Genomic DNA, 27,753 nt, shown 5'->3' with positions numbered 1-27,753 from the left:
ATTCCCCCAGTACCCAAAGTCTAAATGGCTTGGGCTGAAAATAACATCGAAAGTTGATAGGCCAAACATCCGATCAGATCGTCGCTGTCACGGGGACGTGCAATCGGCCCCAGGTTAACTAGAGTCACAAAAGCGGCAGCAGGCCCTCACCCATAATGTTTTAGATGGTCAGATCTGCAGGCCCTTAATCCAAATTTTTTTGAGGGTCACCAGCAGGCCATCAATCATAATTTTTCAAGGGTGTATGATGCCCTCTTTTATGTGTAATAAAGGGTGTATTGAAGTGCCGGTTTCTTGTAATTTTTGGTTGCACTTGCACTTTATATGCAAGTAATTATACAGGAAAGAGACAGGAGTGAGCATGTGTACAGATGCACGCCAGTGACGTACGCACCTCCCTTCTGGCCGCTGAGCTCCCAGTCTGATGTGACGCTGCTTCAGCTACCACCCTGCCTCTTTGCCGCTCTGCTGCTCCGCTGCCATGCCGCCTGCTGATCCATCCGGCCGCCTTGTCCTCTGTGTGTGAGGTACTGCCCAGCTGGCTTCTCGACATTGGGGAGACCGGGAGCTGATTGGGAGCCGAGTGCAAAGTAGAGGACTAAAGGTGATAGGAGGAGAACCGCTTCGGCGGTGTGTGAGTGCCCCCCTTTCCCCCCCCCCCCCCCCGGCAAGATCCAGTGAGGAGGTGAGATGAACAGATGCTGATATTTGACTGGAGATTCGGCTATTAAATAGGCCGATACAGCAGTGAAGTGAGGGTATATGCTGAGGGGAACCGGCTATGATAATCGGTCCTAAAGAGTACTTACGAGAACTGGGTGGCACCCCCCTGATAGCCTACACCTAGAAGAAAAAATCGGGGCACGGCAGTTGAAGAGGGAGGGCTGCTTGGCTGTTGATGAAAAGAGAGCACTGTGGCAGCAGCACTTGCTTGGCCTATTTATTTCTGGGTCTGCAGGGGGTGAAGTAGAACTGTCTCCTTGAGAGGGGAGCCTCAAATGGGAGGGTTAGAGGTTTGGGGACAATCGCCCTTCCCCCCACATTTATGCCCCTTACTGTTGGACTTTGCAACTTTAGAAGACTCTCGGTTGCCATATAGCTGAAGGACTGATACCTCCCTACTGATTGTGGATAAACTTGAGATAACTTAACTGTATTAACAATACTAACTGCATAGCAGATGGCGGAGGTCCCTGTGATGGGCTGCGCAGTCACAGACGACATCGGGCAGTCTGAAACTCCTTACTGGGCCGACTGGTGCTAATTCATTAACTGCTGTGTGTTTTTACCTGCTAATGGTAGTACCTGGTGATTAACTGAAAGACTCTACCACACTAACTGTAGTGGCGCTAATTCATTAATTGTTGCTGTGTCATTACCTGTCAACAGTATTACCTGGTGATTAACCGAAAGACTCTACTACACTAATTGCTAATTAATTGTAATGGCGCTAATTCATTAACTGCTAACGGTAGTACCTGGTGATCATCTGAAAGACTTTACCACACTAATTGCAAACTAACTGTAATGGCTCTAATTTATTAATTGTTGTATACTATTACTTGCTAACGATACTACCCGATGATTTACCAAAAGACTCTAACCATGCTAATTGCAAACAAACCGGGACTACGGCGATTGGACTAATCTCATAATAACAGATTTTTTTATTACTGGGATGACATATAGCAGTGACTTATTTTAAATGGATTAAGGCCGGGTTGTTGTAGGATAATACATGTATATTGGGGGCTATGAATAGCTGGTGGACCCCCCTTGTGATTGACTGTCCACACACCGAACAACCCTGCCATCAAGTAATTTAGTAATTATAAATATGGTGGTTGGTGGGCAGCCTGTCACATACAGGGTCAACGGAGGGGTTGTATAACCTGTATAAAGGTATTTAAAGGGGTTCTGCACCTTCATTTAACTGATGATCTATCCTCTGGATAGATCATCAGCTTCTGATCGGCGGGGGTCCGACACCCGGGACCCCCGCCGATCAGCTGTTTGAGAAGGCAGTGGCGCTCCAGCAGTGCCGCTGCCTTCTCACTATTTACCGCCGGGCCGCCCGCCCACTGACGTCACGACTTGTATCAACTAGAGTGGGCGCGGCTAAGCTCTGTTCACTCTAGTTGATACAAGTCGTGACGTCAGTGGGCGGGCGGCCCGGCTGTAAACAGTGAGAAGGCCGCGACGCTGCTGGAGCGCTGCTGCCTTCTCAAACAGCTGATCGGCGGGGGTCCCGGGTATCTGACCCCCGCCGATCAGAAGCTGATGATCTATCTAGAGGATAGATCATCAGTTAAATAAAAGTGCAGAATCCCTTTAAATAATCACTACTATAGGTATTGCTGCTATTGCTTCATTATAGTTCCAGGAAGTCCTATATTGGAAAATGGCCAGACAGGGAGCAGGAAAAAAGGGGAGGGGTCAGCCAGAGTTGAATATCTCAATCTCCCCCATGTTTAAAAAAGTGGAAAGGACTAAACAACAGCTCCTGACTAATACGCAAGGACCGAGGATACTTCTCAGGACCAAGAGGGTGAATCCCTTGGGTCACTGGAAAATATTAATCTGAATATGGCCATGGAGGAATTCCGGTCTGGAGAGAGGGGCACTAATCAACAGAAACTGGTAGAAAGAAATAATCCCCAACAAGGGGAACAAGTGCCTGGTCTGCAGGACATATTTCAAGAGATTAAAAACTGCAGCTCGGCAATAAAGGACCTCTCTCTGCAGACAGGAAATATAAAGGAAGTAGTTGGGCTTCTTAGAACAAGACCGGAACAAGACCGAGACAGATAATTGTTAACTTATTGTCAGTAAGAGATAAGGAGGTGATTGTGAGTAGGTCCAGGAAGAGGGGCAGATTGGACTATTTGGGCGCAGGCGTGATGCTGTTTTCAGATTACGCAAGAGAAACAGTGAAAGGAAGAAGTCAATTTATTGATGTAAAAAAAAATACTGCGCCTGAACAATGTGAAATATTCAATGATGTTTCCAGCTAAATTACGGATAGAAAGGGACAACAGAACTTGTTTTTTTTACTTGGCAGAGTCAGCAAATGAGTGGATTAGAGAAAAATAAAAAATCTGATGCATAGTGGGCTTGGGCCGGGCTGGGAGGGGGTTATGCTAAGTTAGAGAGCCAGGGCTGAGGCTAACCTGGGTCATGTGTGTGTAGGGGGGGGGGGGGGGGTTTGGGAATGCTTGCCCACTGGCGGGGTAAGAAAGAGGGGAACAAAACCCCCTTCTTTTTTTTTTTCTCTGCTCCCCCGGGTTCCCTTTCTGTCCTTCCTCTCTCCCTTCTTGGATCAATATAAATAAGAGAGAGATAATTGTATAGGCCTACATGAGAATCATTTCATGGAATATTAGGGGTTTCAGTCGTGGTATAAAAAGAGTTGCCGTGTTTAATGCAATACAAAGATTCCTCCCCGCCATAGTCTGCCTGCAGGAAACACACGGTGGGGTGGATGACTAGATCCTGGATGCAGTACTCCTTCCACTCGGTTTTTTCATCTTATGCAAGGGGAGTGAGCATATTAATACATCGGGATATTTTGAAGATATTCAAAGATTACAGCAAATATGCTGGACTTCAAATAAACTGGGACAAATCGGCCTGTATCCCGATTGATCCTCTAAACAGCTTAATACCGGATAAGTTGGAAATGAAGAAAATAGACGAACCAGTAAAATATTTAGGCATTCAAATTACCCCCAACCCCAAGGACTGCATACATCTAAACGTGGTCCCCAAAATTCAGAAAATAAAGAAGAAAGTAGAAATATGGAAAAAATTGCATCTATCAATGACAGGGCGCATTTCACTGGTCAAAATGTGTATTTTACCCACCTTGAACTATATTATGTGGAATGCGCCGGTAATAATTCCCAAGAAAATTCTTAAAAGGATAGTCTCCCTTTTGACGGATCTAATATGGCGTGGTAAAAACCTAGAATAAGAGCCCAAATGTTGTATATCCGAGAGAAGGAGGGCGGTTTATCCGCTCCGGACTTGGAACTTCTATTTTTTTTCCGGCCATATTAGAAATATAATAAACTGGAGTAATTCACAAAAGATACAAGGTGATGCTAGAAGGGATCAATAAAAAAATGACATAACTGCAATATTTTTCAACTGTTGGAAGCTGATATATTGACACAACAGCAAACTAATAAAATACCATTATTTTTGCTATGGACTAAAATCTGGAAGGTGATAAGAGATATGTGGTCTCATACAGGAGTGCACAACGACACTCTATTGCGGGACAACAGTTATCTCGGAGAATTAAAGCCAATCCAACAAGAAGTTTGGTGGAAAAATAGAATTTTCAAACTAGGACAGATATGGAAGGAGGGAGATATAATTGGATATTTAGACCTTATAGAAATCTGTGGAGCTGAAAATAGGGATATGACGTTATTTTATCTTCAAATGAAACAAGCCCTGCATGCATCTTTAGGAAAGGGAACACATATACAGGGAGTGCAGAATTATTAGGCAAGTTGTATTTTTGAGGATTAATTTTATTATTGAACAACAACCATGTTCTCAATGAACCCAAAAAACTCATTAATATCAAAGCTGAATATTTTTGGAAGTAGTTTTTAGTTTGTTTTTAGTTTTAGCTATTTTAGGGGGATATCTGTGTGTGCAGGTGACTATTACTGTGCATAAATATTAGGCAGCTTAACAAAAAACAAATATATACCCATTTCAATTATTTATTTTTACCAGTGAAACCAATATAACATCTCAACATTTACAAATATACATTTCTGACATTCAAAAACAAAGCAAAAACAAATCAGTGACCAATATAGCCACCTTTCTTTGCAAGGACACTCAAAAGCCTGCCATCCATGGATTCTGTCAGTGTTTTGATCTGTTCACCATCAACATTGCGTGCAGCAGCAACCACAGCCTCCCAGACACTGTTCAGAGAGGTGTACTGTTTTCCCTCCTTGTAAATCTCACATTTGATGATGGACCACAGGTTCTCAATGGGGTTCAGATCAGGTAAACAAGGTGGCCATGTCATTAGATTTTGTTCTTTCTTGCCAGCCACGCTGTGGAGTACTTGGACGCGTGTGATGGAGCATTGTCCTGCATGAAAATCATGTTTTTCTTGAAGGATGCAGACTTCTTCCTGTACCACTGCTTGAAGAAGGTGTCTTCCAGAAACTGGCAATAGGACTGGGAGTTGAGCTTGACTCCATCCTCAACCCGAAAAGGCCCCACAACATCATCTTTGATGATACCAGCCCAAACCAGTACTCCACCTCCACCTTGCTGGCGTCTGAGTCGGACTGGAGCTCTCTGCCCTTTACCAATCCAGCCACGGGCCCATCCATCTGGCCCATCAAGACTCACTCTCATTTCACCAGTCCATAAAACCTTTGAAAAATCAGTCTTGAGATATTTCTTGGCCCAGTCTTGACGTTTCAGCTTGTGTGTCTTGTTCAGTGGTGGTCGTCTTTCAGCCTTTCTTACCTTGGCCATGTCTCTGAGTATTGCACACCTTGTGCTTTTGGGCACTCCAGTGATGTTGCAGCTCTGAAATATGGCCAAACTGGTGGCAAGTGGCATCTTGGCAGCTGCACGCTTGACCTTTCTCAGTTCATGGGCAGTTATTTTGCGCCTTGGTTTTTCCACACGCTTCTTGCGACCCTGTTGACTATTTTGAATGAAACGCTTGATTGTTCGATGATCACACTTCAGAAGCTTTGCAATTTTAAGAGTGCTGCATCCTTCTGCAAGATATCTCACTATTTTTGCCTTTTCTGAGCCTGTCAAGTCCTTTATTTGACCCATTTTTCCAAAGGAAAGGAAGTTGCCTAATAATTATGCACACCTGATATAGGGTGTTGATGTCATTAGACCACACCCCTTCTCATTACAGAGATGCACATCACCTAATATGCTTAATTGGTAGTAGGCTTTCGAGCCTATACAGCTTGGTGTAAGACAACATGCATAAAGAGGATGATGTGGTCAAAATACTCATTTGCCTAATAATTCTGCACTCCCTGTACATACCCTTCCACAACCTTTAGCTAATACATCTAAACTAACTGATATCAAGGATATATAAACTTCTGTTAAATCAAAGGTCTGAAAAGAAAGCAGTGAATTATTTGTTGTATAAATGGCAGAAATCCTTTCCTCAGCAGGCAGAGTTTTGGGAAAAGGCGAAACTGGCAAAAAATGGAGTCTCACATAATTTTTTTCAATGGGTTACCCAATTTAACATACTATATCGATTATATTATTCCCCCAAGGACTTGATGAAAATGTATAAATCCAAAGAGTTTTGCTGTAAAAAATGTGGACAGATAGGTGCTGATGATGTTCACATACTTTGGTCATGCAGAGAGATCCAAGAATTTTGGGGGAATGTAAGTGAAAGGATAGAGGTATACCATGGGTTTAGAGTTTGAAATATGTATTTTGGGGGTAATGGCTGGAATAGGTAACTTAAATCACTGAGCAATAGCAACTAAACTTTTGTTCTATGCTAGGAAATGTATTATTGGTCATTAGTTTAGTGGGGTGCTACCTACAATCAAGAAATAGGAGAACTTGGCCAGAATCTTTATCGTCAGTGAGAGATTCCATTTGATATCGATAAGCAATATAGCTAGATTTACTAGATTATGGCAGGAATGGTTGAAATGAAAGGTCCGGGAGAGGTCTGGGGAGGGATGGATATTGCGGGAGTTCTTCTTTCTTCTTCCTTCTTCTTCCCCCGCCAAGCGACCACTAGGCTTTGGGACAAACTGGGTGGGTATTATAAAGTTGTATATTTGTATTGTTTACTATGTAAAAATCGAAAATTTTGAAATTTCCGATGTTGTAATATTATTAAAACAATAAAGATTTATATTAAAAAAATATATATACAAACCGGATTCCCAAAAAGTTGGGACACTATACAAATCGTGAATAAAAACTGAATGCAATGATGTGGAGGTGCCAACTTCTAATATTTTATTCAGAATAGAGCATAAATCACAGAACAAAAGTTTAAACTGAGAAAATGTACCATTTTAAGGGAAAAATATGTTGAATCAGAATTTCATGGTGTCAACAAATCCCCAAAAAGTTGGGACAAGGCCATTTTCACCACTGTGTGGCATCTCCCCTTCTTCTTACAACACTCAACAGACGTCTGGGGACCGAGGAGACCAGTTTCTCAAGTTTAGAAATAGGAATGCTCTCCCATTCTTGTCTAATACAGGCCTCTAACTGTTCAATCGTCTTGGGCCTTCTTTGTTGCACCTTCCTCTTTATGATGCACCAAATGTTCTCTATAGGTGAAAGATCTGGACTGCAGACTGGCCATTTCAGTACCCGGATCCTTCTCCTACGCAGCCATGATGTTGTGATTGATGTAGAATGAGGTCTGGCATTATCTTGTTGAAATATGCAGGGTCTTCCCTGAAAGAGATGACGTCTGGATGGGAGCATATGTTGTTCTAGAACTTGAATATATTTTTCTGCATTGATGGTGCCTTTCCAGACATGCAAGCTGCCCATGCCACACGCACTCATGCAACCCCATACCATCAGAGATGCAGGCTTCTGAACTGAGCATTGATAACAACTTGGGTTATCCTTGTCCTCTTTGGTCCGGATGACATGGCGTCCCAGATTTACAGAAAGAACTTCGAATCGTGACTCGTCTGACCACAGAACAGTCTTCCATTTTGCCACACTCCATTTTCAATGATCCCTGGCCCAGTGAAAACGCCTGAGCTTGTGGATCTTGCTTAGAAATGGCTTCTTCTTTGCACTGTAGAGTTTCAGCTGGCAACGGCAGATGGCACGGTGGATTGTGTTCACTGACAATGGTTTCTGGAAGTATTCCTGAGCCCATTCTGTGATTTCCTTTACAGTAGCATTCCTGTTTGTGGTGCAGTGTCGTTTAAGGGCCCGGAGATCATAGGCATCCAGTATGGTTTTACGGCCTTGACCCTTACGCACACAGATTGTTCCAGATTCTCTGAATCTTCGGATGATGTTATGCACAGTTGATGATGATAGATGCAAAGTCTTTGCAATTTTTTGCTGGGTAACACCTTTCTGATATTGCTCCACTATCTTTCTGCGCAACATTGTGGGAATTGGTGATCCTCTACCCATCTTGGCTTCTGAGAGACACTGCCACTCTGAGAAGCTTTTTTATACCCAATCATGTTGCCAATTGACCTAATTAGTGTTAATTGGTCTTCCAGCTCTTCATTATGCTCAAATTTACTTTTTCCAGCCTCTTATTGCTACTTGTCCCAACTTTTTGGGGATTTGTTGACACTGTGAAAATTTGAATCAACGTATTTTTCCTTTAAAATGATACATTTACTCTCGGATTAAACGTTTGATCTGTCATCTACGTTCTATTACAAATAAAATATTGACATTTGCCATCTCCACATCATTGCATTCAGTTTTTATTCAGAATTTGTTTAGTGTCCCAACTTTTTGGGAATCCGGTTTGTATATATATATATATATATATATATATACAGAAAAGAATGTTTCCTCAATTTTTTTCCCCTCAGTTTTGTGCATATTATTGTCAGTCTGTAAAAGTGACGTACTATTTGGACAACATCGTTCCCAGCAGCGACCTGCGAGTCCAAGATGCATCCAGACATCCTCCCCATGCTGTTCCAGAACCATTTCGCTCTTTAAATCATTAGACTAAAAAGTCATAGATATCGAAATTCTTCTAATGCCACAGTGCAAAATGCACTTTATAGTGCTGCGCCTGCCACAGTGGAACTGGAAGTGATAGTGCTCCTCAACTTGCACAGTAAAGAGCGCATTAGAGCAGCAGAGGGCCAACATATACCGTCACGCAGCAACTGTTCCCTGAGCGAGCAAGCAAAGACACCTCAGCAGAGCTATCATAGAGGCCATAGAATGTGTGCACTAGTCAAACTGCAGCCGACTCTTAAAGTGGCAGAACGGCAAAGGCGATATAGTCAGAGAAAGAGGGCCAACCCTCCTGTGATCCCTAGAGAGAGAAAGAGACACATGGTGAGAGGCCAAAGTCGAAAGCTAGAGTGCCCGCACCGCTATCCACCGAGAGACCACGTATTGCAGCCAGCTAGTTTCCCACCACTAGTCCCAAAGCCTGCAGCAGCTTATCCAAGCCAGCACATCGCAAGTCTGCACAGAGCATCGCAAGTCATCGCAGAGCATCGCAAGTCAGCGCAGAGCATCGCATCGTCAAGAAAAGACGTCTCCCTTAAGACAGATATTTGTTCCTGCTCTTCAGAATAAGGTCAAAGCTTTCCTTATTACTTATCATTGCACATAGGTTTTGGTATTAAGTGACATTTTCATTTTCTATTGCATTTAAAGTAAAAAGAAAAGTAATTTATTGCCTGCGTTTATCGCTTTTACATTTAAAGTGAAAGGCATTTTATTATTATTATTTATTGTTATAGCATTTAAAGTAAAATGTCTGAGCCTAGTATTACCATGCCACTGTTAGAGGATACAAAGTACGATAGAGTAGAAGCTGAAGAGCAAGGGAACCTGTCTGAGGTAGAAGAGTCTGATGCAGCATTAGTCTTGCCTCAAACAAATATAGTCCAAACAGATGAACTAAGATGTTCATCGTGTGCCAGAAAACAGACCTCAAAGATGCTAGAAAATTTGGAACAAGAAGCAGCATTAAAAGAGAAAAGGTTGGCTGGGATGTATGATAGGTGGAAATCATACATTAAAGACATTTGTAGAAAGCTAAAGCAAGAAAGTATAAAAAGTAACTTGAGTGATATGGTAGAGACGGTAGAAGAATCTGAATCAGAGCTTATGGCGGCATATGTCAACCTGCGGTCATTTACGACACCTTCCCAGGATATTGTAAGGATTTTGGACTGTGGTCCTGTGGTCACCAAAGATTTGGTAAAGCTCATGAGAGAACTATCATCTGTAGAAAACTATGATGAAGGAAAAGCAAGAAGTAGAATAAATGAGCTTTTTATGAGAGACTAAGCTAGGTCCTTAGGTGGTACGACAATCTCAAGTTTGACTTCCTTCGCTAGCAGAAGTGGCACACACATAGCAGAGTCCTCAAATACCTCAGCCAAAAGAAAGTAATTAGATGAACAATTTGCTGTCAAGAGAGCAGAGACCAACTTATGGCTAAAAAGGAAACTAAAAAGGATGCACAACACCATCAGATGGAAGCTGAAATGGATGCACAACACCATCAAATGGAAGCTGGAATAGAAGCATAGCGCCAACAGATGAAAAGTCTGGAAAGGCAGAAAAAAGTTAAGATCATAGACGCCAGACTCAGAGTACATGAGGAGGATATGAGTCAGATTAGTCATAGGTTAAAATCTGTACTAAGTGAGGAAACAGACTCCTACTTTCCTTTATACACCCAAGAGGATGGAAGGAAATCACCAGCTTGTAATGAGGAAATAAGTCATTATCCTTCCATCCCTGCTTAGAAAAACAAAGAGAGGCCTAGTCCAATGTTAGGAAAAACATGTGTGAATTTACCCTCCACCTCTACCGGAAAAGATGAAGAAAGGGACTGGCCTAATTCAGAACTAAGTGAAAAATAGCATCGGATGATTCTATTCCTAGATGCCACGGCAATGCTCAGAAGAATATTACAACTATTGTCCCAGCAAAACCATAGAGAACAGTCCTAGGTAGACTTCCCATTCCGGAACCTACTGTATTTTCGGGAGATGTACTGAAGTTCATAGAGTGGAAGGCAAGGTTTGAGATGATCATTGAGCATCATTGTTTCAGTTATTTTACCTTCAAAGATATGTTGGTGGAGAAGCCAAGGAAGTTCTTGAAGGTAACTTCTATAGAAAAGACGAAGAAGCCTACAAGCAATCTTGGGTAATATTGAATGCAAAATATGGTCATCCATTCTTAATACAAAGAGCCTTTAGCGATAAACTAAATAACTGGCCTAAAATAGTTCCTAAAGCGCACTTCAAACTCCAAAAGTATGGTGACTCTCTGCAAGCATGCCGCAATGCTATCCCACATGTACGAGGACTAGAAGTACTGAACGATTATCTAGAAAACCACAGGATGCTAACTAAGCTATCTGAAGAATTGGCTTCTAGATGGAATCGATATGTGACTGAGCAGTTAGATCTAGGTAAGGACTTTTTAAGAGTTCTCTGAGGTCATTAATAAGGAAGCACGGATAGCATGAAATCCAGTAACAGCATCTTACTGTCACGGCTGAGGATGATGAAAACCCTCAGCCGTGCGGTATCAGCAGATGGAGTCGCTGCAAGGCCAGGACAGAGAATTATAGAGCTGGTCACCTCCTACACATCCCTAATTTGACCCTAACTCCTAGCGGCATGAGCCGACCTTGAAGGTAGGAGGACTCATGCTCCGGAACCTCGGGTCTCTACTAACCCTCCGCAGATCCCTAAGCTAGGAGCTGGGTAAGACGACCCGTTCCTCCTAGACACAGAGGAACAGGAGTCTCACTGGCCAAGCTACATAGAAAGGGGGAACATAAACAGACATATGGCATTGACAGGTAAGTGAGACTAGTACCACACTTACCTGCCACAGACACACAAACTGGAACCCACGTGCAAGTGCTGTTATCCACAACCAACACCAGGGACACAGCACACAACAGACATCACACAGGAACCCAGTAAACCATATGCTGCAATAACACATAAACCATAAACTAACACCAGACACAAAGTTTATGACCACCAGGGTGGCCCTCACTGGCAGATGGTAAGTAACCAGGAGGATGTCTCCAGCAAGCATGGCTGAAGCACCCTCACTGACTACTGCCTTCCACTGAGGCTTTATAGGGCCAAGTAGCCACACTCACAGTCAGACACACCCAGTGCACACACACACACACTAGGAAGGAAGTTAACCCTTCCAACACCAGGAAAGGGAAAACATCAACTTAAAGGGGAAGTGCACACAACACATATAACACCCCGTGCACACTGATAAAAGGCACACCTATAGGAGATGTTGCCAGGTGCAACCGCATGCCTACTGCAGCAAGCTGCCTAACACCGCTCAGGCTGCACTGCTGCCAAATACCCAATGTTGCCAGCGGCAACCACAGGTGAGGCAACATACTATAGCCCTCACCTGTGATTGACAACAACACCAAGACCACAGGCAACTGCATGCGGCCACAAGAGTCACGACCATGACCAAGGGTCGTGACACTTACGTCTTAAAATCCTTAGAAGAAAGGCCTGTGAGAGGTATAAGACACGCAAGAGCAACTAGCTTTGCAACCAACACAGCAGCTAATGGTCCAGATACCTACGAGAGCAAGTCCAAAGTCACTACTCGGATCAGGAGAGAGACAGAAACGACAAATCTTCAGGCTACCTTCAAATGTATGTTCTGTGGACAGAACCACTCCATACACAAGTGCCAACAATTGAAGGAGAAGTTTCCAGAAGAAAAGAAAAAGGTTTGTACTTGAGAACCAACTGTGTTTTGGATGTCTTAGAAAAGGCCATGTTACTAAGGAGTGTAAGAAAAAGGCCACATGCATTTGCAAAGGATGCCATCCTATACCACTACATGAAGAATGTCCAAAGAAGGATAAATCCTCAATACCTAAAGATACCGAGGAAGGAAAGAAAGTATTGGTATTCTCTTTCACAGGGAGGGAAGGAGAAAGCAACGGCACATCAATGGTTTTACCAGTTTGCATTTCAAATCCAAAGAGGAGGAACAAGAAGGTATACGCCTATGAGCTACTGGAGGTCCAGAGTGACGCCACCTTCATTGATCAAGGAATCTGCAAAAAATTACAAGTGGCTACAGAACCAGTGAAGGTCAAACTCACCACAATGATGGGGAGAGACACATTAGTGAACAGTCGAAGGGTCAAAGGACTGAGAGTTAGAGGACTTCATTCAAATTGCACATTAGATCTACCTCCAGCTTATACAAAATAGAATATACATCGAGATCGCATACCTACCTGTGAACCAGCCAATGAATGAGAACACCGATCTGTCATATCTCATGAAATGTCCCTGTTGATAGGTTACGATTGTCCTGAACCCTTGTTACCATGAAAGGTAATCACAGGAGGAAAGGGTGAACCTTACGCTTTTTAAACTGATCCAGGATGGGGGAAAACAGCAGATCGCAAACTCAAGACAGGTGACAGGATTGTGTCATCAAATATCTGTCCAAGAGTTACCAACTGTAAGTCCAGCAAAAGTAATCAAGATCCTTGAATCTGACTTTACAGACATAAGTTCTAAAGAAAAGAGTGTATCCCAAGAAGACATAAAGTTCGTACACACTCTAGAAGAAAGTACATATTAAGCAGAATCAACAAGGTGATCTTGAAATGCCCTTACCTTTTAGAGAATGACCTTGTCTGCAAAATAACAGAAATCTTGCCCTAGCAAGATAAAAATGTTTGAAGAAAAGGATGGGAAGAGATCCCAAACTCAAGAATGATTATTTGAAATTCATGGAAGGCATCCTCGAAGAAGGACATGCAGAGAAAGCTAATAATCATACTAAAGAAGGAGAAGTGTGGTACTTCTTACATCAAGGTGTCTACCACTCAAATAAACCAGATAAGATTAGAGTAGTATTTGATTGCTCAGCAAAGTATGATGGTGTTGCATTGAATGATCATCTACTAAAAGGACCAGATCTTACAAACACTCTGCCTGGAGTACTCTGTAGCATTCTTTCCACAGTGGCTTCTATATATATGATTAGGGTTGAGCGAACCCGAACTGTAAAGTTCGGGTTCGTACCGAAATTTAGGATTTTTGGACCCCGGACCAGAACCTGAACTTTTCAGTAAGCTTTACTGAAAAGTTTGGATAGCTAATGGCGCTTTTTGAAAAGTCTGCAGAGCAGCCAATAAACAAGTGTTAACTCATGTGCCTTTAGAAGCCATCACACTACTAATGGCATGGCTGTGATTGGCCAGTGCAGCATGTGATCTTTAATCAGAAGTGCTTGTTAACTCAGCAATCTACATAGATTTTGTTTTGTGGGTACAGTGCACAATCTTTTTACCCTGCCCTGAGCCCAGTGACACAGAAAAATCACTTTTATCCGTCTGTTAGGTGGGCGTCGACAGCCATTTTATGCAAGTTTAGTGCACCAGCACAGCATATGTTCATTTGTGACAGTCAAATACAGCTTGAAATACTGCAATAATTTTCTGGGTTTAAAAAAACACAAATGTTTGGCAATACCCTACATCTGGGGCCTATGCTGCATCTGTTAGTGTGAAATACAAGTTTGAAATACATCAATAATATTCTGGGTTTTAAAAAAACACACATTTTTGGCAATATCCTACATCTGGTGCCTTTGCAGCATTTGCCAGTGTGAAATACAAGCTTGAAATACTGCAATAATGTTCTAGGCTAAAAAAAACACCAATTTTTGGCAATATCCTACATCTGGGGTCTTTGCTGCATTTTTCAGTGTTAAATACAAGTTTGAAATACTGCAATAATATTCTGTTATAAAAAAAAACAACACCCATTTTTGGCAATACCCTACATCAGGGGCATTTTCAGCATTTGTCAGTTTTAAATACAAGCTTGAAATACTGCCATAATATTCTGGATTTAAAAAACACCTATTTTTGGCAACACCCTACATCTGGGACCTATGCTGCATTTGTTAGTGTGAAATACAAGCTTGAAATACTGCTGTTATATTCTGTTATTTAAAAAACACCAATTTTGGGCAAAATACTACATTTTCGGCTTTTGCTGCATCTTTCAGTTTGAAATACAACCTTGAAATTCTGCAATAATATTCTTATTTTTTTAAAACACCTTTTTGGCAATTCCGTACATCAGGGACATTTTTTTAGCATTTGTCAGTGTGAAATACAAGCTTGAAATACTGCAATAATATTCAGGGTTTTAAAAAAACACCAATTGTTGGCAATACCCTACATCTGGTGCCTTTGCAGCATTTATCAGCATGAAATACAAGTTGAAATACTGCAAAAATATTGTGTTATAAAAAAAACACCCATTTTTTACAATACCCTACATCAGGGGCCTTTTCAGCATTTGTCAATGTGAAATACAAGCTTGAAATACTGCAAAAATATTCTGTTCTAAAAAAAACACCCATTTTTGGCAATACCCTACATCTTGCGGCCTATGCAGCATTTGTTAGTGTGAAATACAAGCTTGAAATACAGTACTGCAATAATATTCTGGGTTTTAAAAAACACCCATTGTTGGCAACACCCTACATCAGGGGCCTTTTCTGCATTTGTCAGTGTGAAATACAAGCTTGAAATACTGCAATAATATTTTGCTATTAAAAAAACACCCATTGTTGACAATACCCAACATCAGCGCCCTTTTCAGCATTTGTCAGTGTGAAATACAAGCTTGAAATGCTGGAATAATATTCTGGGTTTAAAAAAACACCCATTTTAGGCAAAATACTAAATTTGTGGCCTTTGCTGCATCTGTCAGTATGAAATACACGCGTTAGATACTACTGTTATATTCTGTTATTAAAAAAACACCCATTTTGGGCAAGATGCTAAATTTGCGGAGAAGGAGGAGAACGTCAAATAAGGGACGTGGCCCCGGTCGTGGTGCTGCTGGTGGAGCTCCTGTTGCAGAGAGAGGACGTGGTCGATCTGTGCCAGCCACACGCACAAGTGAAACACCTTCCTAAAGTGCAAGTAGGCGACAGAAGCTTCAGCAGTATTTGGTCGGGCCTAATGCGGCTTTACGACTGGTGAGGCCAGAACTAGTACAGGCGATAGTAGAATGGGGTGCTGACAGTGCCTCCAGTTCCTTCACATTGTCTCCCACTAAGTCTCCTGCAGAAAGATCAGAGTTGGCACCTGCAGCCCTGTTCAATCAGTCTTTCACCTCACCCCCTTGCAAATCATTCAAGCAGTCTGAGCCCCAAGTCATGCAGCAATCTCTTATGCTTTTTGATGACTCTGCTAGCAGGGTTTCCCAGGGCCATCCACATAGCTCTGCCCCAGAAGTGGAATAGATTGAGTGCACCGATGCCCAACCATTTGCCATTTATGTTTCAGGAGGATTACATGGGAGAACCACCGCAGAACGTCTCGGATGATGACGAAACATAGGTGCCAACTGCTCTGACGACAAGACACGAGTGGTTTGCATGCTGTGCAATCAGAGCCTGGAACGAGGCATAAATGTTCTCAACCTGAGCACAACCTGCATGACCAGGCATCTAAGTGCAAAGCACGAGCTGCAGTGGATTAGACACCTCAAAAACCAAGAAAGGTATCTGGCTCCTCCTGCTTCCTCTTCTGCTGCAGTCTGGGCCTCTTTATCCACCTCTGGAGTGACAGTGGCACCTGCCACTCCGCAAACAGAGGATCTGCCAGCAACACCACAACCTGGGTCACCAAGCATCTCCACAATGTCCCATGGAAGCATTCAGCTCTCTCTCTCAAACATTGGAGCGGAAGAGGAAGTACCCCACTACCAACCCGCATTCCCTGGCCCTGAATGCCAGCATTTTTAAATTACTGGCCTTTGAAATGCTGCCATTCCTTCTGGTGGAGACGGAGTGTTTTAAAAGCCTTATGGTGGTGGCTGTCCCACAGTACGTCGTGCCCAGCTATCACTATTTTTCCAGGCGAGCCACCCCTTCCCTGCACAACCAAGTGGGGGACAAAATCAGGTGTGTACTGTGCAACACCATCTGTGGCAAGGTCCACCTAACTATGGATACGTGGACCAGTAAGCACGGTCAGGGATGTTATATCTCCCCAACAGCATACTGGGTAAATGCAGTGGCGGCTGGGCCTGAGGGTGATAGCAGTTTGGCACATGTCCGTCCACCGAGGATTGCAAGGTGTTTTTCTCTTTGCCTCCTGTTGCTTCCTCCTACTACTCCTCTTCCTCCTCCTCTACCACCTCCTCAGCCGGTCAGCTTAACACCTTCACCACCAACACAGCACAGCCAGGGTTAAACGACAGCAGGCAGTTTTAAAACGTATCTGTTTGGGGGACAAAACCCACACAGCGCAGGAGCTGTGGACGGGCATGGAACAACAGACCGATGAGTGGTTGGTGCCAGTGAGCCTCAAGCCCGGTCTGGTGGTGTGCGATAATGGTCAAAATCTCGTAGCAGCTCTGGGACTAGCCGGTTTGACGCACATCCCCTGCCTGGCGCATGTGCTTAATTTGGTGGTGCAGAGGTTCCTTAAAAATTACCCCGATATGTCAGAGCTGCTGCAGAAAGTGCGGGCCATCTGTGCACGTTTTCTGCATTCTCACCCTGCTGCTGCTCGCCTGTCAGCGCTGCAGCATAACTGCAGCGGCCTTTCCGCTCACCGCCTCATATGCGACGTGCCCACAAGGTGGAACTCCACCTTGCACATGCTGGCCAGACTGTGCGAGCAGTAGCAGGCGATAGTGGAGTTTCAGCTGCAGCGCACATGGGCGAGTCGCTCTGCGGAACATCACCACTTCACCACCAATGACTGGGCCTCTATGCGAGACCTGTGTGCCTTGTTGCACTGTTTTGAGTACTCCACCAACATGGCCAGTGCCGATGACGCTGTTCTCAGCGTTACTATACCACTTCTATGCCTCCTTGAAAAAACACTTTGAGTGATGATGGAAGAGTATGTGGCACAGGAGGAGGAGGAATAGGGATAATTTCATAGGGTTTCAGGCCAGTCATTCACAAGTGGCTCCTAGGGTGGGTTCCTGCACCCACAAACAAACACCAGGTACACAATTGTCCAGCCAGGGCACAGCTCATGGTCATCACTGGTGCGTGGTTGGGGGGATACAAAGGACACAGACAATACACCTCCCACAGAGGATAGCTTTTCGTTGCCTCTGGGCAGTCTGACACACATGAGCGATTATATGCTGCAGTGTCTCTGCAATGACCGCCAAGTTGCCCACATTCTAACTTGTGCTGATTACTGGGTGGCCATGCTGCTGGATCCCCATTACAAGGACAACGTACCATCCTTAATTCCGTCACTGGAGCGTGATTGTAAGATGCACGAGTACAAGCGCACGCTGGTAGACGACCAACCGGGGGCATTCCCACCTGACATAGGGGGCACAGTGGAAGCACAATGCGAAGGCAGAGGAGGAGGAAGAGGTCGCCAACGCAGCTGGGGTACCACCAGCACCTCAGAAGGCAGGGTTAGCATGGCCGAAATGTGGAAAAGCTTTGTCAGCATGCTACAACCAGCACCACCAGCTGATATGGAACGTCTTAGCAGGAGGCAGCATTTCAGCAACATGGTGGAGCAGTATGTGTGCACATGCCTGACTGATGGGTCTACCACCTTCAATTTATGGCTCTCCCAATTGGGCAAATGGCCTGAGCTTGCCCTTTATGCCTTGGAGGTGCTGGCCTGCCCTGCAGCCAGTGTATTGTCTGAATGTTTGTTTAGCACGGCTGGAGGGGTTATCGCATGTTATATTTCACAATGTTTTGGGGTGTATCCTAATTTAAAAAAATCAAAAATTAAAATTTTAACCAAAAACTAGTGTTGGCTACCCCCTCCTCCTCCACTGCGGCTTCCTCCTACACTGCCACATCCACCGCCTCCTCAAGTTACTACTCCATATGGACATCGTCCTATAAGATCAAGAATAGTATTTTTTATTTGTATGTATTTTATGTTTTTTTAAGTCATTTTCATATCCACATTTGTTTGCAGAGCACTTGCCATTCTCTTAACCACATTTTGCTGCCATTTGCAGCCCTCTAGCCTTTCCGTGATTTTTTTAGAGCCATTTTAGTGCTCCAAAGTTCGGGTCCCCATTGACTTCAATGAAGTTCGGGTTCGGGGTCAGGTTTGGGTCCCGAACTCGAATTTTCTTTTGAAGTTCGGCCAAACCCGTCGAACCCGAACATCCAAGGGTCGACTTAACTCTGTATATGATCCATTAGGATTCTTGGCCCCAGTAATCATCAGAGCAAGATAAGAACTACAAGAATTATGCAGACAGAAGCTAGGATGGGTCAAGCCCTGAAAATTTCAGGCCAAGTTGGGAGAGTTGGATAGGAGACTCAAAACTTGACAAAAAAGGAAAACGTCTCATTACTCCACTCAAGTTGGAACGTCCTATACAGAAGTTAGTTGTTTTACCTGAGAGTGATAAAAGACACTTGGAAGTTGAGAACCTTATGGAAAATTCCTCAAATTCATGTTTAAGTCCTACCACTAAGAACATACAATTATAGCTAATTTTGGTGGGAGTGTAGCTAGCCAGATAAGACCTGTCCTAGGTTGCTAATATAGCTTGTGTGTTTAAACAGCTAGACCTGCCAATAACCTTAATACAGTTCCTATGTTTGTGTGTTAAAGACAAAAGCAGAGTTATTTGGGATGTCATATAACTGTTATATTTTGTGTTCACAGAAGTAGAAAAGATAGTATGCCTTTAAGATTCATTATATAATGTAAGGTAAGCTCAATGACACAGCAGAAACAACAGAAAGCATACAATTAAACTGTTGTTGCTGGGCAGGAGTCTTGATCAATCATAGCCAGCCTAACACTCAGCAGGAGTCTTAACCAATCACAGCCAGCCTCACACTGAATCTGTGTGGGAAATTCCTTAGCAGGAGCTGCTAGAAGTCATTATCCACCAGAGAGAGGAGCTGATCAGACATTCACTCTACTAAGAGCTGTGTTTTATGGAAGTAAGAGGCCAAAATAGTTCCACCAAACGAGTTGCTCATACCATAGAAATTCCAATTCCATATTGCAATAAAAATTGCGTACAACCATACCAGATCATACTGAACCAATCTGCAAATACTTACTGCTAACTGCATTCTGCAAATTGCGACCAAGCTCCAAAGCAAGTAAAACTATTAGTTAGCCCTCAGAGAGATTATAAAGTGCTTAAATAACTTAAAGTGAGAGTACAGATACTGAAGAGAGAAATATATCCACCATTTTATGTTGTATGACCAGATTGAACAGTTGAACCACCATCTTATGCATACCACTATTTGTGATACTTAATTCAACACGTGTTTTGTACATGGACTATCTGCTGCGGAGGCGGCAGTGTTATATGAAGAAAAGTTGAAGTTAATAAAGAAGTTATTTCAAGCATGTGGTGTGCTCTTTAAACCTACTGTTTCCATAGAATGGTGCTAGAGTAATTAAAGAGTAATAGATAGTATGGTAAGGCTAAAAAGTCAGAGATATCAAAATTCTTCTAATGCCACAGCGCATAAGGCACTTCATAGTGCTGCGCCTGCCACAAAACCTTCTTATGGGCAGGTGCATTTTATAGGGCGAAAAATATGGTATACATTTCTATTGAAGTGATGTCTAAAGATATTTTAGGCTTGGCTGAAATTGCAGTTCTTCTAACAACTTAATCAAAACTGTTATGCAGTTCCATACACTTACCATCTGTTTGACAAATTATTTTGTTAAAAAAGGGAAGTGATGTTTTATAGCCTTTTTTTCTTTTGACAGGTTCTAAATGTGTATACTAAAGCTGTATGCAAACTTTTAACCATATGTTTTCATACCTCTCCTACTGCCAAACAGGGTATTGTATTTTTTTTTTTATATTTAACAATACTAGGTGTATGCAAAAATGGAGCATACATCTGCTCTGTAGAATCTTATGCGCACAGTACAGTATACATTCTTTCTACTTTACAATTGGTTTTATATTTTGAAGTATAAGGTCTATAGCAGATGGGAAGGGATCTGTAGTATTATGTTTTGGGGTCATTCCAGCAGGACATTTACAAATTATATCACTCACTCATGCACCCTGTTAAACATTAGATATTTTATTGCTTTGTCTACCTTACAAGTTTTTACACTTGTTAGGTAACCAAAGTATTAAAAAGTAAAAACATCACAAGCATCAAACAGTAAAACATATTTATTTTTCTCCCTTTAAATTGATATTAGTGTGATTTAGATATTTACTAATATTTATTTCCAACATAAAAATCAAGCTTCGTCCTGAAGAGTTTCTGCTTGGGATATCTCAGTAGAGATGAGCATATCAATTCTAAACAAATTGAGTTTGACCCCAATTTTGTAAACACTTTTGTTGCATACAAATCTGAATTTTTGGTGATTAGATTTGAATGAATTTTGGAGAGGAAGAAATAATAAAATAAAAAAATAAAAATTGAGAGACTACAGAGAAAAATAGTTCTAGGAAACAAAAATTTTCAGGCCAGTTGGAGCACTTATTTTTATGATAGAATCGATTTGGATCCAGATCGAATTTATAGTGATTCATTATTCTCTAATTGGCAGTGAGTTTTTTTCAAATCTTCTCAAAAGGCTGCTGATTGCTTTACAATAATGTGCTATACAAAAGTAGGCCCGAACTGTACTTAGAATTAAATATAAAAGGTTTAATATTTTAAAAAAATGATTAAACTGACCATTACCTTTTTCATGTTTAAACAAGAAACATAGGAGTATCTAATAGATCAGTCAGTGATCAATGGGCTGCTGATTTGTCTGCTAGCAAAACACATATATGCTAACTACTATAATGGAGAACCAGAAATTCTTATTGCAGGTAGTAGCTAGGTCTTCTCCGAGGGCATGGTATGCTTTGTCTGATTGTTTGAACTCTATTTGGAATCTGTGAGAAATGCATGTGTGAGATTATTTGAATAAAATTAATACCTTGTAGTCACACTAGTATGTGTGGAAGGAGCAAGTCATAGTATTTCCTAAATCTGAAATATAATTTGCATTAATAAAATAATTTCTAAAGTACCTCGTTGTTTTTTGTATTCCAAGAAATAGCATTTTCTCTTAGGGTAAAGTTGTGTCCTTTTATGTCATAAGCACCAATTACTTGGGTTTCCAAGGTATTGTTTGTTGTACTCCAGTAAATGATGTTATAGCCCGTCAAAACATCACCAGATTGATCAAAGTAGAATGGCATACCATTGAAGGAATAGTTACCCCTCTTTATTTCATCCAATAGCTGAAACAGAGCAGACACATCAATACAAATAGAAATGTATATATACGGTGACATACTCAAAACATTGTGGACAACCATTTCTTCTACATAATTACTTCTCAGTCCTTCATCTGTACTTTGAATAAAACCAATAGAATCAATAACATTAATATATCAGAGCCTAACCCATTAAAAAAAATAGGAAGTAGCAGAAGGCCGGAAAGACCATGGAGCTAGAGCAGGAGGAGAAAAATGAGTGGAGCATCGCCTCTGCCTACCCAAGAGAGGATGGTGGTGTGCACGGGTTACCATCATAGCATAAACTCATGTAGACAAATTTTATATAATCTCTATAAAGTATAGACTAAATAAAAACAAAAACAAATACTGTTGTGACATGATCCAAAAGAACTCTTGAATGGTCACTTACTTTGCACACAACCTTGCACATATCAATAATACAAATGACAACAAGAAACTTTGTAATGTATTATGAGTAAGAAATAATGGCTAGTTCTCATGTACTCAGAGTTTTACTCACCCCCCCCCCCCCCCCCCCACTACCACATCTCCTTCTCTTGCTAATTGCATTATTGATTTTCACTTTGAAATATGCTTAAATATCATCCATGACCAGTTATTCTGAAGTATCACATTACATGTTAATACAAGTCTATGGAGAGGAGAGTGGGGAGAAGTAATTAGCAGAAGGAGTGAGACAGAGGAGACAAGAATAAAGAGCTGAATAGGAAGTTTTTATCTCAGCACAAGTGCATTTTATTACAATTGTATGGGACAGAACTTGTCTGTTACTTCTCTGTAATGTCCTCCTGGGACTTCTTCTGAGTGAGTAATATAAGGTTAGGAAGCAGATTCATCTCTACTTATTGTGTGCAGTGGATGGCAGCTAGTCTCCTCCCACCTCCTCTAACAGAACGGCAAACTGGACATTCACTATGCACAGAAAAAAACTGCTAAGGGATCTTTCACACTTGCGTTGTTCTTTTCCGGCATAGAGTTCCGTCGTCGGGGCTCTATGCCAGAAAAATCCTGATCAGGATTATCCAAATTCATTCTGAATGGAGTGAAATCCGTTCAGGATGCATCAGGATGTCTTCAGTTCAGGACCGGAACGTTTTTTGGCCGGAGAAAATACTGCAGCATGCTGCGCTTTTTGCTCCGGCCAAAAATCCTGAACACTTACCGCAAGGCCGGATCCGGAATCAATGCCCATTGAAAGGCATTAATCCAGATCCGGACTTAAGCTAAACGTTGTTTCGGCGCATTACCGGATCCGACGTTTAGCTTTTTCTGAATGGTTACCATGGCTGCCAGGACGCTAAAGTCCTGTTTGCCATGGTAAAGTGTAGTGGGGAGCGGGGGAGCAGCATACTTACCGTCCGCGCGGCTCCCGGGGCGCTTCAGAGTGACGTCAGGGCGCCCCACGCGCATGGATGACGTGATCGCATGGATCACGTCATCCATGCGCATGGGGCGCTCTGACATCATTCTGGCGCGCCCTGGGAGCAGCACGGACGGTAAGTATACTGCTCCCCACTACTACTATGGCAACCAGGACTTTAATAGCATCCTGGCTGCCATAGTAAAACTGAACGCATTTTGAAGACTGATCACTTCAAATGCTTTCAGTTCACTTGTGGTGTTACGGATCCGGCGGGCACTTCCGGCAAATGGAGTACACAACGGATCCGGACAACGCAAGTGTGACAGAGCCCTAAACTGCAAGATGCAAGTCATATACAGTAGTAACCAGAAGTAGTTATTCCTCATGCACATACACTGTACTATTGATTAATGCAGAGTTTGTTGAAAGGTTAGTTATATTAGCAGATTTGTTGCAGAAATTTCTGACTGAAAATCAATTCTACTTATCTGAATAGGGTTGTTGACATCATCCCAACAGAGCACAAATTAATACAAACACTCTATCATGACAGTATTATGACATAATTACAGTACTAATCAGTGCATCCCCATTTCAGCATGAGCAGTCCTGCCAGAATGACCAGAGGTAACAGCTGTTTCCATTGCTCCAATACACGTCAATCTGGCTCACGGAAACCGTGTAGCACAGAACTTTACACTGGTTCCATAACTTCTGTAGTGTATTTCACCGTGCTGCGCTGTATCCATAACTCCCATTCACTTGTATGGGACCTACAGAAATAGCATAGCACAGCCCTCTTGGCTATTTCCATAGTTCAAACAACTCCTGGCTGTTATACCTGGGTTAGATGGTTTAGGGGGTCCCACATCTATCAGATATTTATGGCATAGCCTGTGGATATGCTATAAATGTTTTAGATGGGAATAAAGGTCAATCGAAATCTAAAAATCCCTGACAGCTTTTAAGCCCTCATGTAAGCCATATTCTTCTCAGTTTGATAAGAATTTAGCTTCGCAAATACATATGAGGGGGGTACAGGTCAACTGCAGAATGAACGTCATGAGCTGCCAATGCCTGACGTGGAAAAAAGTATTTTTTTGCAGGTAGCTCCTTTTTGCACTGAAGCAACTTCAGTTCTGCTAGGAGGCACGGCGGCCACAGAGCCTTACTCCTTTCACCCTGGCTGTCAGCTTCCCTGCTTTCTTATGCTACCCACACCATTTTTCTTCTTCTTTGTAATCCTGACCTTTCTCTTCACTTTCCCTGACAGTATGATACAAGCTTGATTGATTTCTGACTGTTCCTGATTGATTTCTGACTGTCCCTGACTCCCTAACATCGTTTCTCTGGCAAACACTGTAAGACCCATCCACCTTTACTCATAGCCCAGCACAGAATGGTGTTGTGCTCGGGCACCTCCCTGCTGGCTACAGCATTGATTGGCTCATCCAGGCGATCTGTCAGCCTGGGAGCCAATCAGGGCAAGCTCTCCCCCACATCCCTCTTAGGGTTATGTGAGATCCCTTCTTTTTCCTCCCCAGTGCTTTTTTCCCACCAACATATGCACTAAAATGGCACTACACGTCGAAAATATTCGGGTTCATCTGCCGTCTGAAAAATAGCAAAGTTTGAACCGAACCTGGTTCAGTCCAAACTGATTCGCTCATCCTTAACCCAAATGTTTCCTTAGCCTTTAACTATTATAAGCCACATTTTCCATTTAAAAAAGATAATAAGATAACATAAGGCTCACTTTACAAATATTGTATGATAGATTTTTTATTTACCTCTATTGAATAAACTGACTTACCATTTTGGAATTAAATGTATTATCCTTGTCACATATATCTTCTTTGCACACAATATTTCTAATAGCTTGGGCTATAGCAGTAACTGCCAATGACTGTACTGTATGCTGAACTCCAGAGTATATATTGCACCAAGAAGTCGTCGTTTTCCATGTAGATATCAGTCACATTATCATGGCAAGCCAGCGGTGACTTTGGCAGTATCGATTGATCATCACATCCAAATCTTAACTCTTTATATTCTTCAAGAAATTTATTTGTAGCACCCTTCTCTGGAGGCTTCAAGTTCCTCAGATATTGTGAAAAGCCTGTAATTTGCTCAAATTTAAAGTCCAGACCAATAATAGTTCCTAATTTTCTGATATTTTCAATAGGTAAAATATATTTTGAATTTGCCCAGCTGTCACTCGCTATCCAGATTTTGGATATGTTCAGTCTAATTGCTCTCTCAAATAATTTTTTAACAATAGGAGGCTTCAAAAAGACGATCACAACATTTGTGGAGCTGTTGATGAGTTCATCTGTTAAGTCTTGCAGATCAAAATTATTTACATGGGGTGAAATTTTTTTGGAAAAGGCTGTACATATTCCATACTGCTTAAAAAGAGAATCTAAAGTAGAGGAAGCAGAATGCCCATAGGCATCATCTAATGCAATAACTCCGACCCAATTCCACCCGAATTTATTGATAAGAGTAACTATAGCTTTAGTCTGATGATTATCATTTGGTACAGTGCGCAAAAGAGATGGAAACTTCAGTCTGTCTAGGAGAGTAACAGCCGATGATGAAGGACTTATCTATAAATATAAATAATATATATTAGATCATATTAAATTATTCCACTGTGTTTAAAGGGGTTATCCAAACCCTATAATGCCCCCCCCCCCCCCCAAATGCTCAAGCCACTCATACAGGTTGTACTGACCTCGCTCCCTGGCACCCATGTCGCTTCTGATGCGCACAAGGCCGCCGCTGATGCTAAGGAGGCTTGCTCCCATCGCAGCCTGCTATTGGCTGTACCTCTCTCCGTTGCTGCATGTTTTCATCCGAGCAATGGGGAGATGCAGTGGTGGCCGTGCAGCCATTAGAACTAACGCGGGTGACTGGGAGAGAGGGGGAGTGGATTTAAGTAAAAAATAACTCAACAGTTTTATTGTCTAAGATTTCACAATAATATTTCATTTGAAAAAGATCTGTTAGGTCTTTAGTCATGTCCATTCTCGTACAAGCTTGTATTCCCCATAATAATTCTGGAGCATTCTTTTCCCTAAAACTACACTTGAGATGAGTGAATTTCTTAAAATTTGTTTTGAGTCCGATTGTAAAAAAAAATGATCAAAATTTGGATTTGGGGCCAAATGGATCCTGTCCAAATTAAAACTGTTGTAATTAGCCTGAAAATTGATGTATGATGCCATGAGTTCTCCTAGGTCTCATATTTTTTCTCTCCTCTTTATTTTTATTTTTCCTTCCCCTTTCAAGCTCTTAAATGAAAAGATAGCAATATTAATTAATGTCAGAGTGACACTGACATATATATCAATGTGTAAGCCCATGGGTGACATTGTTATCAGACAATCTTTTTAAAAACACATTGCACAATCCAATATGGTATGCTTTTTGTCCCTTCATGGGGCAGAGGGTGTTTAAACACATGGTGGTATCAGAATGCCTTAATGGAAGCAGATTCCTGCACGTGTTTTATATATATATATATATATATATATATACACACACACACACACACAGTACAGACCAAAAGTATGGACACACCTTCTCATTCAAAGAGTTTTCTTTATTTTCATGACTATGAAAATTGTAGATTCACACTGAAGGCATCAAAACAACGAATTAACACATGTGGAATTATATACATAACAAAAAAGTGTGAAACAACTGAAAATATGTCATATTCTAGGTTATTCAAAGTAGCCACCTTTTGCTTTGATTACTGCTTTGCACACTCTTGGCATTCTCTTGATGAGCTTCAAGAGGAAGTCACCTGAAATGGTCTTCCAACAGTCTTGAAGGAGTTCCCAGAGATGCTTAGCACTTGTTGGCCCTTTTGACTTCACTCTGCGGTCCAGCTCACCCCAAACCATCTCGATTGGGTTCAGGTCCGGTGACTGTGAAGGCCAGGTCATCTGGCGCAGCACCCCATCACTCTCCATCATGGTCAAATAGTCCTTACACAGCCTGGAGGTGTGTTTGGGGTCATTGTCCTGTTGAAAAATAAATGATGGTCCAACTAAACGCGAACCGGATGGAATAGCATGCCGCTGCAAGATGCTGTATTAGCCATGGTTCAGTATGCCTTCAATTTTGAATAAATCCCCAACAGTTTCACCAGAAAAGCACCCCCACACCATCACACCGCCTCCTCCATGATTCACGGTGGGAACCAGGCATGTAGAGTCCATCCGTTCACCTTTTCTGCATCGTACAAAGACACGGTGGTTGGAACCAAAGATCTCAAATTTGGACTCATCAGACCAAAGCAAAGATTTCCACTGGTCTAATGTCCATTCCTTGTGTTCTTTAGCCCAAACAAGTCTCTTCTGCTTGTTG

At 42.2% G+C, this 27,753-nt stretch overlaps 1 protein-coding gene across 1 annotated transcript in view; it reads right to left on the bottom strand.

Annotated features, from left to right (window-relative positions):
- LOC122934908 (G-protein coupled receptor family C group 6 member A-like) overlaps positions 1-27,753 on the bottom strand; it is a 115,798-nt gene that overhangs the window by 31,453 nt on the left and 56,592 nt on the right. Inside the window, 3 exon segments of the mRNA XM_044290567.1 lie at positions 21,777-21,989; positions 25,187-25,279; positions 25,281-25,982. Of these exon segments, the coding sequence (XP_044146502.1) occupies positions 21,777-21,989; positions 25,187-25,279; positions 25,281-25,982 (1,008 nt within the window).

Source organism: Bufo gargarizans, chromosome 4 (assembly GCF_014858855.1).
Source record: "Bufo gargarizans isolate SCDJY-AF-19 chromosome 4, ASM1485885v1, whole genome shotgun sequence".
Classification (NCBI taxonomy): domain Eukaryota; kingdom Metazoa; phylum Chordata; class Amphibia; order Anura; family Bufonidae; genus Bufo; species Bufo gargarizans.
This window is presented reverse-complemented; position numbering and strand designations above follow the sequence as displayed.